At 40.5% G+C, this 17,345-nt stretch overlaps 1 protein-coding gene across 3 annotated transcripts in view; it reads left to right on the top strand.

Annotated features, from left to right (window-relative positions):
* The window catches only part of ttc21b (tetratricopeptide repeat domain 21B), a 79,130-nt gene that overhangs the window by 16,843 nt on the left and 44,942 nt on the right, over positions 1-17,345 (top strand). For all 3 annotated transcript variants that reach the window (XM_078228223.1, XM_078228222.1, XM_078228221.1), the window contains exons 4-9: positions 3,521-3,687; positions 6,261-6,383; positions 8,587-8,744; positions 10,723-10,807; positions 11,449-11,547; positions 15,083-15,275. In XM_078228223.1, coding sequence (XP_078084349.1) covers positions 3,521-3,687; positions 6,261-6,383; positions 8,587-8,744; positions 10,723-10,807; positions 11,449-11,547; positions 15,083-15,275 — 825 coding nt within the window. The remainder of the gene's footprint in view (positions 1-3,520; positions 3,688-6,260; positions 6,384-8,586; positions 8,745-10,722; positions 10,808-11,448; positions 11,548-15,082; positions 15,276-17,345) is intronic.

Genomic DNA, 17,345 nt, shown 5'->3' with positions numbered 1-17,345 from the left:
TAAATAAGAACATAAGAACATAAGAAATAGGAGCAGGAGTAGGCCATCTAGCCCCTCGGGCCTGCCCCGCCATTCAATAAGATCATGGCTGATCTGAGGCGAATCAGTTCCACTTGTCCGCCTGCTCCCCATATCTCTTAATTCCCTTATCGATCAGAAATCTATCTACCCGTGATTTAAACATATTCAACGAGGAAGCCTCCACCACTTCAATGGGCAGAGAATTCCAGAGATTCACTCCCCTCTGAGAGAAGAAGTTCCCCCTCAACTCTGTTCTGAACCGGCCCCCACTTATTTTGAGGCTGTGCCCTCTAGTTCTGGTTTCCCTTCTAAGTGGAAAGAATCTCTCTACCTCTCCCCTATCCAGCCCCTTCATTATCTTATATGTCTCTATAAGATCACCCCTCAGCCTTCTAAACTCCAACGAGTACAGACCCAATCTGTTCAATCTCTCCTCATGAGCTACACCCCTCATCTCTGGTATCAACCTGGTGAACCTTCCCTGCACTCCCTCCAAGGCCAATATATCCTTTCGCAAATAAGGGGACCAAAACTGCACACAATATTCCAGTTGCGGCCTCACCAGTGCCTTGTATAGTTGCAGCAAGACCCTCCCTGCTTTTATATTCTATCCCCTCGCGATAAAGGCCAACATTCCATTCGCCTTCTTGATCACCTGCTGCACCTGCAGACTGAGTTTTTGCGATTCGTGCACAAGGACCCCCAGGTCCCTCTGCTCAGTAGCATGATGTAATTTTTCTCCATTTAAATAATATTCCAATTTACTATTATTTCTTCCAAAGTGGGTAACCTCACATTTGCCAACGTTATATTCCATCTGCCAGATCCTCGCCCACTCGCTCAGCCTATCCAAATCTCTCTGCAGACTTTCCGCATCCTCCACGCAATTCGCTTTCCCACTCATCTTCGTGTCATCAGCAAACTTTGATGCCCTACACTCAGTCCCCTCCTCCAGATCATCTATGTAAATGGTAAACAGTTGAGGCCCCAGCACCGATCCCTGCGGCACGCCACTGGTCACCAACTGCCAACCAGAAAAGCACCCATTTATTCCAACTCTCTGCTTCCTGTTAGATAGCCAATCCCCAATCCACGCGAACACCTTACCCCCAACTCCGTGTACCCCAATCTTCTGCAGCAACCTTTTGTGAGGCACCTTATTGAATGCTTTCTGGAAATCTAAAGACACCACATCCACCGATTCCCCTCTGTCAACCGCACTAGTCACATCTTCATAAAAATCCAGTAAATTCGTCAAACACAACTTTCCCTTCATGAATCCATGCTGTGTCTGCTTGATTGAACCATTCTTATCCAGGTGCTCTGCTATTTCCTCTTTAATGATGGACTCCAGCATCTTCCCAGCTATGGACGTTAAACTAACCGGCCTGTAGTTACCCGTCTTTTGTCTACTTCCTTTTTTAAACAGCGGCGTAACAGTAGCTGTTTTCCAGTCAGCCGGCACTATCCCAGAGTCCAGCGAATTTTGATAAATAACTACTAACGCATCTGCTATTACTTCAGCCATTTCTTTCAGTACCCTGGGATGCATTCCATCCAGGCCCGGGGACTTGTCTACCTTCAGTCCCATTAGTCTACCAAGCACTACCTCTTTAGTAACAGTAATTGTATTAAGGACCTCATCTCCCACCAACTCTTGATCTCTAATATTCGGTAAACTATTTGTGTCTTCCACCGTGAAGACCGACACAAAGAACTTATTTAAAGTCTCAGCCATTTCCTCGTTTTCCACTATTAAATCCCCCCTCTCGTCCTCCAAGGGTCCAACATTCACTCTAGCCACTCTATTCCTTTTTATATATTTGTAAAAACTTTTACTATCATTTTTTATATTTTGAGCTAGTTTAGTTTCATAATCTATCTTTCCTTTCTTAATCGCTTTCTTAGTCGTTCTTTGTTGTTTTTTAAAGCTTTCCCAATCCACTAATTCTCCACTCTTTTTGGCCACTCTGTACGCATCTGTTTTTATTTTAATACTCTCCTTTATTTCCTTCGTTATCCACGTCTGGTTATCCCTTTTCTTAGAGTCCTTCTTTATCACCGGAATATATTTTTGCTGAGTACTTAAAAAAACCTCCTTAAAAATCCTCCACTGTTCCTCAGCTGTCCTACCTACCAGTCTGCTCGCCCAGTCTACATTAGTCAATTCCTCCCTCATCCTATCGTACTCCCCTCTGTTCAAGCAGAGGACACTGGTTTGGGACCCTACTTTCTCACCCTCCATCTGTATCAGAAATTCAACCATATTATGATCACTCAACTCAAGAGGATCCCTCACAAGAAGATCCTTAATTCTACCTGTCTCATTACACAGTACCAGATCTAAGATAACTCGCTCTCTCGTAGGTCCTGTAACATACTGTTCAATGAAACTATCCCGATAGCATTCTAAGAACTCTTCCTCAAGCCCTCCATGTCCACTTTGAGTCGACCAATCAATACGCAGGTTAAAATCCCCCATGATTATTGCCTTTCCGTTTTTGCACGCAGCCATTATTTGCTTGTTTATAGCCCTCCCCACCTCTGCAATAGGACTCTGCAATATATTTAATTAATTTAGATTGGGGGAAGATGATGGCAGAATGGTAACGTCACTGGACTAATAATGCAGACTAATACTCTTACTTATGGGTTCAAACACCACCATAGCAGCTGGTGGAATTTAAATTCAATTGATAAATTTTGTAACTGAAAGCTGGTCTCAGTAATGGTGACCATGAAACACTTGTCGATTATCGTAAAAAAAAACATTTGGCTCACTAATGTCCTTTAGGAAAGGAAATCTGCCATCCTTACCTGGTCTGGCTTACATATGACTCCAAACCCACAGCCATGTGGTTGACTCTTAACTTCCCTCTGAACTGGCCTAGTGCAACACTCAGTTCAAGGACAATTAGGGATGGGCAATAAATGCTGGCCTTGCCAGTGATGCCCTCATCCCATAAAAGAATAAGAAAAATGTCTATAATATCCTACAGCCGATACACGTCTGCTACCTGATTTCTATTTGTTCGTTTCCTTACATCTGTTTGAAACTCCGGAGTCTATGTTCTCATTTTATGACAATAATCGCCTTCTGTCATCTTCATGATAAATATGCATCTACAACATCCTTGAATAAACATTGAAGCTACATGTTAATATAGCATAATAATCAGAATGAGAACCCTGACTGAATTCTCCCCAATAATACAGATGTTGTAAACCGTTATAGTCCCATGATTGCTGCTACAGCTAAGATCAACTATCTCAGCGCAAACTCAGCGCAAACTTTTCTCAACCACTGGGGCAGCAAAACTTGACATGTAAATAAATTGTTGTTTGAGTCGGCAGTATTTTTAGTTGCATGATTCAAACAATATTTTCATTCAATAAAAGTGCCATAAAATAATAACTAATTAGATCGAATGGTAAGCACTAAAATACTCTGTTTAGTTACTGAAATACTGAAGTAGTTTATCTTTTGCATTGATAAAAGATCGTGATGCCATTCAAGAACTTGATAGCAAACTAAAAGAGGACCGGAAAACTGCAGGACAGATGGCATTGTATTTTGCGGGCCTCTTCCTTTGGCATATTGGACGGCATGAAAAAGCTCGTGAATACGTTGATAGAATGATTAAACTTTCTAATGGAGCAAGAAAGGTTAGTATATTTTTCATAGATAACTGTGCAACGAAACTGATATTATCACTAAGGGAGAATTTGCACAAATGGATGTCCCATATTGCAACTAACTAGGAATTTTAAAGAATATATAATGTTTGAGTTTAAGAGCCGTGGGGTTATGCTGCAACTGTACAGGACCTTGGTGAGACCACATTTGGAATATTGTGTGCAGTTCTGGTCACCTCACTATAAGAAGGATGTGGAAGCGTTGGAGAGAGTGCAGAGGGGATTTACCAGGATGCTGCCTGGTTTGGAGGGTAGGTCTTATGAGGAAAGGTTGAGGGAGCTAGGGCTTTTCTCTTTAGAGCGGAGGAGGATGAGAGGCGACTTAATAGAGGTTTATAAGATGATGAGGGGGATAGATAGAATGGACGTTCAAAGACTTTCCTCGGGTGAATGTAGCTGTTACTAGGGGGCATAACTATAAGGTTCATGGTGGGAGATATAAGAGGGATGTCCGAGGTAGGTTCTTTACTCAGAGAGTGGTTGGGGTGTGGAATGGACGGCCTGCTGTGATAGTGGAGTCAGACACTTTAGGAACTCTCAAGCGGTTATTGGATAGGCACATGGAGCACACTAGAATGATAGGGAGTGAGATAGCTTGATCTTGGTTTCGGACAAAGCTCGGCACAACATCGAGGGCCAAAGGGCCTGTACTGTGCTGTACTGTTCTATGTTCTATGATAGCAAAGAATGACAGAGATACACCAATGAATATGAAGATATCTACTTTTGAAACATGGGTTTATGAAAATTTAATGAACATAATTGCACTTTCAGTTGTACATGATTTGTCTCACATGATGTGAATTTGTCATTGTCAAGTTACCCTTTCAAAATTGAAAATTAAATATGTTCCAGTGTATATAGATATCAGGCAGGATGTTTCCTGTGGGACACCTTCAGGACCCGCCATCAGGCTCAAATGAGGGTCAAAATCCTACGCTCTGTGGGAAACTGTCACCTGGCTGTGATTTTCTTTGAATTAGTGGAATAATAGCTAGAATGTGGGCTTGCCGTTCACATAAGGAGCTGGATTCTATGGGTTGGCGGGGTGGAGGTAGTAGTGAAGGGTAGTGCTTTCAAAGCTGGAATGCCAATAGGAGTCTCTCCAACACTGAAAAAGCAGCAAGCTTTTTGGGTAACAGGGGAAAAGGGGCTGCCAGGTTAGAGCTTTTTAAAGTCTTAAATAATATGTCTTCAGTTGGGCTACCATTGTGGAGGGTAATCCTGTCCACACGACAGTCAGCGACTGCAGCTGAAGCTTGACAGATGGAAGGGGGCCTCTACACCTGTCTGTACTGTTGCCACAACCTGCTACTCCCCCCCCACTGCCAAGAGGCTGCCTTCAGGCACTTACACTGTTCCCCAACTCAGAAATTCCAGTTGGCCTTTGATAATAGACCTTCAATGAATCAATTTCACCACGACAACAAAATTTTAAGTGGTACTCAGTGATTTGTAACCTGTCATATTTGTGTTTTAGCTTTATTAATTCCTGATGGCAAGATTTTTATCCATTGATAACAAGATTTCAGTTTAAAAACTCAAAAGCATTTGAAGTATTTAAACGGTATTTGCTTTAAGTTATATTTAGTGTTCTGGTTAAGCCATGTTTGATCCAAGAATCAAATTTCAATGCAAAGTACACCAAGCTACTTCCTTTCTAAAGTAGAGTACATTTTGTTATTAAAACATAAAATATTTCCCAATTATTTGGTCTGTAATATTTACCAAACTGAATAGGATGAAGCTGCCAAATGCCATCAATAGACAGTAATGCTCTTAATTAATATAATAATTTCAGTGTGATTGTTCAGTGCTTCCTGTTTCTATTTAGTTATAGTTGCTGAATGAAGAATTAAAAAGTCAGCTATTTTCAAATTTTCTGTCTTCACTTTATAAATCCATGATCCCAGTGTAAATTGCATTGCTCTTGTGATTCCCAGGATTCAGCTACACAGAACCATTCTGTGGTAGAAATTGTCTCTTGCTATTAACTATCATTTTTCTTTTAAACAAACAATATATCACTGGTGTGTTGTTCACAGTGATTTAGAAGATGTGCTGGAAGTCTCAACTTAACTTTAACTGAATTAGCTGTTTAAATAAACCAAACAGTAACCAGCCATTACAAAAGCAAAGCACTGCACACACTGGAAATCTGAAATAAAAACAGAGAATGTGACACATCAGGTCTGGCAGCATTTGCAGAGAAAGAAACAAAGTTAATATTTCAGATTGATAACCTATCGTCAGAGTTCTGACGAAAGGTTGGTGACCTAAAATGCTCACTGTTAATTGGTCTGCTGAGCACTTCCTATCTTATTTCAGTAACTAATTACTGCCACTTTATTCATTCTTTAAACATTGTACCTGTCAATAATTTGTGTGCAGTTGAAGGTGCCAAAATGTTTGCACACCAGTCAACAAGAAGACTAAACTGATGCCTGTGAATTTTACCTCATTTTCTCCAGGTAATCAAAATGTGTAGTGATTTACTATACATGGCATTTATCAGTGTGAGAATTAGTGTACTGTCATTCCAGGGCCTGATTTTGAAAGGATGGATCGAGCTAACCAGTGGGAGAGATGCATATGCAAAAAAGGCTGTCAAATATTTTGATGAAGGAATCCAAGATGGAAATGATGTATTTGCTATGATGGGGAAGGTGAGTTTAATTTTTTTTTAAAAAACTATAAAAATAAAAGGAGTGGAATTGGTCTTCCGTGGTCGCATGATAAAAAAAATGCTGCAGACCAATTTCACATCAAAATTATTAAAGAACAGTTTGAATATTTTCTTTTCATGTAATGTTGCCCATTATTGGTAGTAAGCAATCTACTTTAGAAGATAATGGGTCGGTTGAATTAACTCCTTGAGTTGTAAATACTATCTGTTCTCCCTTACCCCGGCTCTATTCTTCCCTCCTCTCACACCCAACAAAAGTAAAAAGTAATGAAATAAAAATGCTGGATAAACTCAGCAGGTCTGGCAACATCAGGAGAGAAAGAAACAGTGTTAATGTTTTGACTCTTTAGAATTCTCTGAAGAAGAAGTCGTGCAGACTCGAGACGTTAACTCTGTTTCTTTCTCCACAGATGCTGCCACCCCTGCTGAGTTTATTCAGCATTTTCTGTTCTTATTTCAGATTTCCAGCATTTGCAGTATTTTGCTTTTATATAAAAAGTGGTGCATTTCCTTTAAAATGTAATTTATTTTCCTCTTTTGTGTGCACTCTCTCTTTCTGTCAATCAATCTTGGTCATTTTTGTTTCTTGATTACCGCAGTGTATTCCTTTTTCATATACTTCTACTTACTTATTTTGGTTTTAACACTTTACAAAGCATTTAGCCCGAATGCCATAAACAGGGATGGATTATCCTTGCACTTAAATTAATGGAAGAAAAGTTGACTGTCCTGCTCTCCCTGTCTGATCATTGAATCATGGCAATACTATATGTGTCAACCAACAAAGTGGGAAGGTATAACACGGGCAGCACGGTAGCACAGTGGTTCGCATTGCTGCTTCACAGTGCCAGGGACCTGGGTTCAATTCCCGGCTTAGGTCACAGTCTGTGTGGAGTTTGCACGTTCTCCCCGTATCTGATTGGGTTTCTTCCGGGTGCCCTGGTTTCCTCCCACATTCTGAAAGAATGATAAATAAATAAACTTTATAAATAAAGTTTAACAGTAGGAGGCCACATTTCAACCAATATGCATTTTCTGTCCTTGAAATGGACCGACTCAGTTGCAGCAGTTTTTAGTTTCTAAGTAACTGATTTATGCAGATTGAATTTATGAATTTATGCAGATGGAATTACAAACTCAAAGATTTCTTTTCGCTAGGTATGTGTAATAAAATCATAAACCTGTTGTTTATAAATGCATTTACAACTTCACCATACCTCAGCAGAAATTTTCAGCCAATATTATACTGGAGGATTTGATGAAAAAAGCTCTTCACTTCGATGATCTTATCCTTCCAAAATTATGACACAATTAGTTTACGTAGATATTATGTAGAATTTTCCTGACAATGACTAAGTGTCATTTTGGGCGAGAAAACTAGTGTGATTAAAGTTTCCTACACTCCGTCATTTTTTGGCAGAGGGTGAGTTTCGCACTGGTTGAGAGAGGGGCCTAAACACAGAGATCAGCCGCCATTTTTAAAGGACACCCCATCTCAAATTGAAATTGAAGATTCCCCTCCCTCCCCCCGCAGACATCGGGGACCCCCCACCTTTCCCTCATTAGAGGGCTGTTTCCCCAGGCCCCCACCCCAAGAAGGTATCGGGGCATTGGCTCCCCCATGACCGCTCCCACCTCATGACCTGGTCCCCCTCCTTCATGCTCCCCTTCATGACCACCCAGCCCCCTTGAGCACTGCCTGCAGCACCCTGGCAGTGCCTACTTGGCAGTGCCAACATGCCAGTGGGCAATGCCAGGCTGGCACTGCCAGAAGGGCAAAGCCCAACCATGAACCCAACTACGGGGGATTTCAATGGCCACCGAGCCCCCCAGGCATGGCCATCACATTTGGTTTCCGTTTATGGAGACCAGTAGTGATTCTTGCCGGGTTCTTGCAAGGGTTGGAAAATCATAGGAGCAGGGAAGATCCGGCCTCGAATGGACTCAGCACATTTAAATGCTCATTTAAATACGCTGTGGGATCCAGATTATGTCTGGTGACGGCGGGTGTTAAGATACCAACGAGGTTCAGCGACAACACAGAACGCGCTAAACCACTCGCCCACGATTCTACAGCCCCACTCGGCTCTAAAGTTTTCTGTGACACAGCCGGAAAATTGCGGCCATTGTATTTGCTCAAATTTCCATTTTAGTTCCAGCATGTCCTTTCATCTTTATAATAGGCACAATATCTTGAGATGCGTCAGAACTACTCTGGAGCTTTGGAAATGGTAAACCAGATAATAGTTCATTTTCCTGGCTTCCTGCCAGCTTTTGTAAAGAAGATAGAACTCCAACTAGCCCTGCAGGATTGGGAACAGACAATTGAGACAGTACACAGGTAAAGAAGCCAACTTCATTCGAAAGTAACCTTGTTACATCTTGTCGGTGAGTGAATGATTATGTCAGACCAGAACATTGTATCAGAATGGCATGTTGCACAGCTTACTTACAATAAAGATGAAATTTCAATCTGCACTTACACTACAGTAAATAAGTTTGAAGCAGTATCTATGGAGTGTGATCACAGTAGTTCCATGCATGCATCTCTTGCAAGTTTTTAAAGTTATAAGAATACTGCTGTTTTCTAACATTAAAAATACAAGTTAACATAGTGTCCAGAAAGATCAATGGATGGATTCATAGAGGGTTAAAGTCATAATACACCTGGTTAAAGTTCAGATGAATTTCTGGAAAGATGATCATGAAATGGGTGGCATAGCACCACTTAATGTGCTCCGGAATCGAATCAAATTGTACATTGCTCCAGATATATACTTGCACTAACCATGCACACACAAATGATTGCATAGGGAAAAAAATGACTGTATCACTGCAATCATAGTTGCTAAGGTAAGCAGAATCATGATGAAATTATAAAATAAATCTACCATTATAGTAGCGTTTCCATTTTTAATTGCCAGCTTTCATTTTCAAGGAAATGTCCTGTTGGTTATCACTCCTCACTCATTAATTCATGGGTTATTACTCCTCCGTGTTGAATGGCGCTCAGAGGAAGCAGAGGGAAGGAAGCAAGGAAACAGATAGTACTCTGATTGGAGAACTTCAATTTTTATCACATGTGGCTCCCCATCACAATCTGCAACTTTATGGCCTAGCCATCCTTTATTACAACATTGGGCTACCTGAATGCTAAGTACAAAAGACAGCAGATTATAGACCACAATGAACAGATCAACTCTGCAGTCTTACCATACCCAGTTGAAATCAGTGATTGGCAACTAACAAGGCGAAGGAACTGTGCATCCACAATTGTAGCAGAACCCAATACATCAGCATAAGAGATAGGTCCGAAGTATTTTCAAACTTATTCAGCTCAAAAATGTCAAGAGGGCTGCCTCACTTAGCCAACCCTGCGCTCCCTACTATTATAAATATCAGTGCCCAGCTCGTCTGGCTTATTTCATGTGATATAAGAAATGGCTGAGTGCATTGGATGCATCTTGACCCTGCCAACATCTTGATTGTAGTGCTGTAGACCTGTGTACTGGAACTAGCAGCCTCTCCAATCAAGCTATTCCAGTGGCATCTGTGTTACAATGTAGAAAATTGGCAACAATTTGATTACTGCCCAATACTCGGGAAATTGATGGATAATGTTACCAACATCAAACAACACTAACTCCTTAATAATCCGCTCACTGACACTATAACCATTCAGCTTCAGATGTCATCACAGCCTTAATTCAAACACAATTGCTGAAAATCAGAGAGGTGAGAGTTGTTGCCTTTGTGAAGGCAGCATTTGCTTGAGAAAGATACCAAGGAGCTCCAGAAAAAACTGAAATGAATGGGAGTCTCTTAAGTTTAAGAACCCTCCAGGGGTGGAATCCAACTCAGATGAGGGAATGGGGCTCTTGCTGTTGATTTTGCATTGTTCTTCACCATTGTGCAGTACACACCACGTACCAACAAAAAAAAACAAAAATAATCGGAAAACACAATTTTGTTGCCCTCCCATTTGCACTTTGTTTTATTGATAGAACGGATATGTATGTTGTGAATTTAACTTATTTATCTGATAAAGATATTTTCAACATGTTTCCTTTTCCACTGTTACAAGGAAATACAAGTTGGCTTGTCATAACATAACGTTAAACATTTTGTGCAATACAATTCCTTAAATTCTGAGACAAATTAAAAATATACATTTTCCAAAAATAAAGTTCAGTACCATTAAAGTTTCTCATTAAATAGAATGTATTTTATTTATCTGGTATAATTTAGAGATTAAGATTCCAATCATTTGAATGTAATTTAGTACAATAATTTAAAATTTATTCTAAAATCTATCACAGACTCTTACAGAAAGACAGTCATAATTTTGAAGGTCTGAGGATGCTGGCCCTCCATTCTTTATGCAGAGAGGGAAATATTAAGGAGGTAAGGAAAATGTTATAATGAAGCACCAGTTAACAAGTGATCTATTATTTATAATGTCAATCCTCATCATACTCAACCCCTAGTCAGTAGTGCAACCTGGTAAAGTTTTCTTAAATTTGTTTATGGGTGTTACTTGTGACAATATTCTAAGCCCAATGTTCTCATACTTCTGCCTCCTTCAACAAATCATTCAGGAGATACTAAGATCTGTGCCATATAAAATCACGTGCTAGTTTGTAATATGGTTCTTGTATTGTATCGGAATTAAAACCTTCTGCAGAAATTTTTTAATTAAATGCATTTGAGGAGATAATTTCTGAACTCTTAAATGGTAGATGTGCTAGGTACGCTGTCTGGAGGAAGGATTATAGGGTTATTTAATGTGCACCTTCAACTTAAATTAAAATTTACAACAGTTTCAAGATAACTGTCCATGATATCTGTATTAAGGACCTATAAAAGATCAGAATTTAAATGTGTAGTTGTCTTTTTTGTGTGTGAGGAGTGCAGAGGTAATTGAAGCAACATTTAACAAATATATTTAAGTTTCGCAACTAATAATACATAGGTAATGATTTGTTAAGGTGTACCATTCAAAGTCTGCAAAGTGGAATTCATGTTAGTTTTCGACATCTTTCTAGGCCGGCACTAGAATTGGTGATCTGATCAGTGTACTGGACCGTTTTGAACCACATAATCCTGATCTCTTTTATAAAATGGCATTGGCCTTCAGTAGGATGGTAAGTTTGTTAAAATATTTTGAAACAAAAATATTTTTCCCAGCAACTTAGGCAATTTGATTCAGTGAGTAACTGAGTTGTAAAAATTATGCAGTGTCCAAATATGATGTTAATTTGTGCTGAATCAGTTAATCACTGTCAAAGTGGAAGTAAGAGTCCATCAACTCTTCTCTGGAACCTTGAGTTAGAGAATGGGATGTTGGGCAAGGTTCTTACTTCTCGCCAATGTCCACAAACTCTCTGGGTGTTGACAAGTTCAGGCTTCACTATAATATCCTTCATGAGTAGATTACTTGCTTATAATGTTGACAACCAGATATAAATATTGGCCCCTTAAGGGTCTTTTCCAGGGTGGGTGTGAAATAAAATAGAACAAGGGTTTAATTTTTTTACAGAAAGGAGCTGGCATTTTATTAATTTTAACATCTTTATTCTATCCATTCATCGCCTTTTTAAATGTGTTTGCTCATTATGTTTCCATTGTCTTTCTTGATTATTCACTGTTGCATTATGGCCAGAATTTTCCAACTTCACCTGTGGCTGGGATTCTCCAGTCTCGCTGCAGTGAATGGAGTTTTGGCTGAGCGCCAAATTCTCCATTTTCACTGGCAGCTGTGGCAAGACGAATGCGATTCGTTATATTATAAGTATCACAAAAACACCACAGATGCTGAAATTTTGAAAATAAAACCTGACTTAATATGAAATAAGCAAATTCTGCAAATGTGTCAGGCAGTACCTATGGAGAGAGAAAGAGTGTTAATGTTTCATGTTGTTGATCTTCTGAGATAGGTTAGAATGACTGAGGGGAACAGAGAAATTAAGATGGCCAATGTAATGCTGGCAGTTCTCAATGAATAGATTTAGGGAGGGTGAAAATGCAGATGGAGCGGTCCACATGGAAAGGTGAATTCTGAAGAAGAAAGGATGAGTCTTTTAGCCATGGGATGGGAGTGGGAGCGGAGGCAAAGACACCAGGAAAGAGTGGTAAGTGTTATGCTGAGATCTAAATTTATTGAAGCAGGGTGGTTACAAACTGATTGTTCAAAGTCAGAGGGGATTGTGAACAAGCAGCAAGAAATGAAATTGGAGGGAGGAATGGGATTTGAGGAAAGTGAAGGGGAGGAAAGATCTGGATGGGCATTGGTATCCACAAGTTGTTGAACTTTGTGATCCTTGACACCTGAAAGGAAGGAAAAAGTTTTTTTGAAACACTGAATGAGGCAAAGGATGAAATTGAACTGCAGACCAGGCCAGCTTTTAATGCTATTGAAGAGAGGCTCATCAACCTGAAATATTAATTCTTTGCTATTGCCTTGGATCATACTATATCGGCTGAATATTTCCAGCATCTTTTAGACATATAAAGTGACATTAGCAGAATTATTATACATTTTGTGTGGCTCTGAAAGCTTCTGTTACTGATTTCTGTTTGGTTACTGATAAAAAATACATAGTGGGCTTTACTGAAAAGGGACAAGGGGTAAGCGGACTGAGTTTCCTGGACCCATTAGAGAAAATGCTGGAAAATCTCAGCAAGTCTGGCAGCATCTGTAAGGAGAGAAAAGAGCTGATGTTTCGAGTCCTGATTACTTTTTCTCAAAGCTAAAAGGCTTAGAAAGTGGGAAACATTTATACTGTAGGGTGAGGGAATGAAAGATGAGCCATAGCCACAAAAACAAGGGGAAAGGTTGCTAATGGTAGTCTACAGAGAGAATAGAAGGTGAGAATGGCTAAACGGCAGAGAAGCTGAAATCAGAGGGTAAGCTATGACTAATGAAGATGTGGGGGGAGTGGGGAGATGGGTGGAAGAGTGATAAAATTGAGGCAAAAGAGGGAGAAAGGGTAAGGAAAGGGGAGATAAAATAGGGGGAAAGAATGGGGGAAAGAAAAATAAAAGGCAATAAAGAAATAAAAGCTAGAGAACACTTAAAAATTAAATAAAATGAAAACAAAGGGATTGAGGTGGGGTAGAGCTAATCATCTGAAGTTGTTGAATTCGATGTTGAGACCGGAAGGCTGCAACGTGCCTAGCCAGAAGATGGGATGCTGTTCTTTCAGTTTGTGTTGAGCTTCACTGGAACATTGCAGCAAGCCAAGGACAGACATGTGGGCATGGGAGCAGGATCGTGTGTTAAAATGGCAAGTGACAGGAAGGTCGGGGTCCTGATTGCACACAGACCAAAGGTGGTCCACCTGTTGAGTTTCCTGGGCATTTGGAAACTTGGCAACTGCAGCAAGGTGAGGACAGCCTCAAAGCAGTTTAAAGGAATAGGGAGGGACTCGGCTATGGAAGAATTTGTAAATGGGAATAAATCATTTGAATTTAGTACGATAGGCCACAGGAAGCTGGTGTGCATCACCAAGGCCAAAGGTGATTGGCTAAAACTTGCTAAGCCAGAATAGGGATAGTTTTAATTTGAACAAGTTGGTGCTTATGGGGCAGGATGCGAGACCAGGAAAGAGGGCATTGAAATAATCACATTTAGAGGAGACAAAGATTGACTGATTTTCAGTAGCATTGAGATTGAAATGGAGCAAGCAATATTCAAGTGGAATTGGGAATCTTCATGATAGATGGGGTTGGGTTTAAAGCTTATTTTAGGATCAAACAGGAAGCAGATTTGAGTAAGGTCTAGTTCAATATGAATGAATGGCGGAAGGAATCGGCAGTATGGGAGACAAAAACTACACTTTCGGTCTTGATTTTCGGTTTGACAAAGGGTCATCTAGATTCGAAACATCAGGTCTTTTCTCTCTTTACAGATGCTGCCAGCATTTTCCCTTTTGGTTTTAGATTCCAGCATCTGCAGTAATTTGCTTTCATTTTTCACACTTTCAGTCTTCCCAAAGTGAAGTTCAAGTTGGAGCTCATTCATGATTTGAGGTGCAGAAAACAATTTGAAAGCTGAGAGATGTTTTATCTAGATAGCTAATGAAGGTTTGGGTGTTTTCAGCATTTTTGTGACAATTGAATGCTATCTATCCAAATAACCTTGGATCTATCATTTGTTATTTACTGTATGGGTAAAAGCATGTTGGCCCAGTAAATCCCATTGTGTGGGATCACACCAGCTAGTGATCTGCATTTATGACCATGTCGGAACATGAAGTCAGTGGGAAGTCATCTAAATGCAGGTGCCCAAGCTATTATTGCAGCATTGCTGTATTACATGCCCTGAATGGTTGCAAAATACATTCTTGATATCCAGATTGTGTCCCTGGCCACCAAAGATATGCGCTAACCACTGCAAGACCAAGACCTTGGGAACACTTAATTGAGAATTTCTGTCAGTTGTAAACTTCCATGAAAACTTTCAGCACAAGCTGAAATCTAGCATATGCACTCCCATCTGATTTATGGTGGTGCCATGAGTATGCCAAAAGGGCTGGTGACGTTCTGCCTCTTTGTGCTTCTTTTGTTTACATGGTTGCCAAAGTAAGTTTACCTTAGAGTGTATGGAACTTCAGTAACTGAAATATTTGAGTTATAACTTGCTTTGGTGTAAATCATCACTCATGCATGTTAATACAGTGCGGACGGAACCAGATTGTCCTTCAGCAGACCTATACCTTGGTTGAAAGGGCATTCGGCATGTCTTCACGCAATGCAGAGTTTGCAAACGAACTCGGCTATCATATGGTATTACAAGGAAAAGTAAAAGAAGCTGTTAGATGGTACAAGACTGCAATGTCACTGGATGAATCTAGTGTCCCTGCATTAACTGGTACGACAATTTTAATTACATCCTTCAAGGAAATTCTTCATCTGTTGCCTTTGTGTGGTGAAAGATTGTTACTAACCTTGGCTTCTCTGATGTAATAATGGCTATGCAACTCGTTCCCCTCAGGCTCCAAGAACAGATTTCAAAATCCATGCCTTCCCAGCAGTGGGGCTATAATTATTCATTGTTACCCCTATCTTTTTTTTTAAAGTAAGATTTATTTATTAGTCACAAGTAAGGCTTACATTAACACTGCAGTGAAGTTACTATGAAATTCCCCTAGTCGCCACACTCCAGCGCCTGTTCGGGTCAATGCACCTAACCAGCACATCTTTCAAACTGTGGGAGGAAACTGGGGTATCCGGAGGAAACCCAAACAGACACGGGGAGAACATGCAAACTCCCCACAGACAGTGACCCAAGCCAGGAATCGAACCTGGGTCCCTGGAGCTGTGAGGCAGCAGCGCTAACCACTGTGCCACAATGCCGCCTAACCCAAGTTTCTAAGTTTCTTGCCAATAGTTTGCAGTGTAAATTTTATTCTTAGTTCTCGATGGCCTGTTTTCTTATTCCTTTTCCAGCCCAGTAACTTCTAATCCCCAAAGTTACTTTCATGATGAGACTTATCCTGAAGATTCTGCCCTCAAACAAAAGCTAGGCAAATCTTCCTGGTCTCGTTTAACTTCTCATGAACATGGTCTCTTCAATTTGAGCATTTGAGTTTCCACCCACATTCTGCATGGTTAAATGTAAAGTCTGGCTGCCTCCAACTCTCTGCCATCCTCTCAGATTCACTCAGATGTAGACAGACCTGCCTCTGTCAAATTTAGTGATATCTTAGAAATCCTTGTACGCCAATACTACAGTGGCTTGTTATGGACACTTCCCCTCTCAAAATCCATCTCTGTGGCAACGTGAATCACATGGACCATATATCCAGGTAAAAATGCTAATTAGCTATTCTCTAGATGCCTCAACACCATTCTATCTTTGCAATTAAATAGACAATGTAAAGTTTAACCATTGACAAAACTTCCCATTCGAAACACTTCCCTTTGGGAAACCAACAATCCACCTATTGTCAATACAGGTGCCTCTGCCATTGTCTACAGATGTGGAAATCTTGCATCTTTTTCCCAGTAACATAACCTGTGCCATCCTTAACCTTCAACAATCAAGCTACCCAAGCTTGATGTTGGGTAGGATTCAGAGTAGGTCACATGACCCCCTCCATTGTACCCTTAATTAAGGAGACAGTCCCAAAACATAACAATCTTATAAACCCGTCCGTGCATTTGTAACAGTTCCTCCACTGCCATTTCCAAACAACACCACTGATGTTTCTGCCTCCCTGATTGATTCATTGCTCAAATACTAAGATCGCACTTCACCTCAATACACTGGCCCATATTCCCACGGCTGTGTAATTTTGCCAAATTCAACATTCATCATGTAAAGAAACACCATAACTTTTATCACAAACAAGGCAGGAAGGGTATAGACCATGAAGGTCAGCGGGGCAAGTCCCAACGTCATTTAGGTAGATCCTCAACACCAGCCAAGTATACAATCCTGAACTTGTAACTGGCTGCCAGCCATGTTCCAGAATTTCTTCCACAGATAAGTGACCCTGACATCTTGGGTCATCCTTATGAGCCACATCCACAACCTCCTTTAACTATCTCTAGTCTTTAGCCCTCCTCCACTAGCTATCAGGACTTGAACTGTTGCCAGGCTTTATTTTTTTCTCCATCTTAAACCACTGCTGGTTACTTCTAAAAATCTAATCACTTCAAAAACCACAGGTTCTCAACTGAGCCCCACATCTTGTTTGCCATGCTAATGAACTATTGCATGCACTCAAGTTATCTGGTTTCTAGTTATTGGCCAAAGCGTCCACATTAATCTCAGGCACATTTTGACAGCTGCCCCGAACACAACCTCTCTCCCCAATTCCTGTTGAACTTCCAATTGTGCTGTGCCCTCTTCCACTTCCCCTACCCACCACATTATTATGACCACATCACCAGTGCCCAAAATGGAATTTATATAACCAGTGATTACTCCCACAGG

Source organism: Mustelus asterias, chromosome 14, assembly GCF_964213995.1.
Source record: "Mustelus asterias chromosome 14, sMusAst1.hap1.1, whole genome shotgun sequence".
Taxonomy (NCBI): Eukaryota; Metazoa; Chordata; class Chondrichthyes; order Carcharhiniformes; family Triakidae; genus Mustelus; species Mustelus asterias.
The sequence above is the reverse complement of the archived record's forward strand: the minus strand, read 5'-3'. Positions and strand labels throughout refer to the sequence as shown.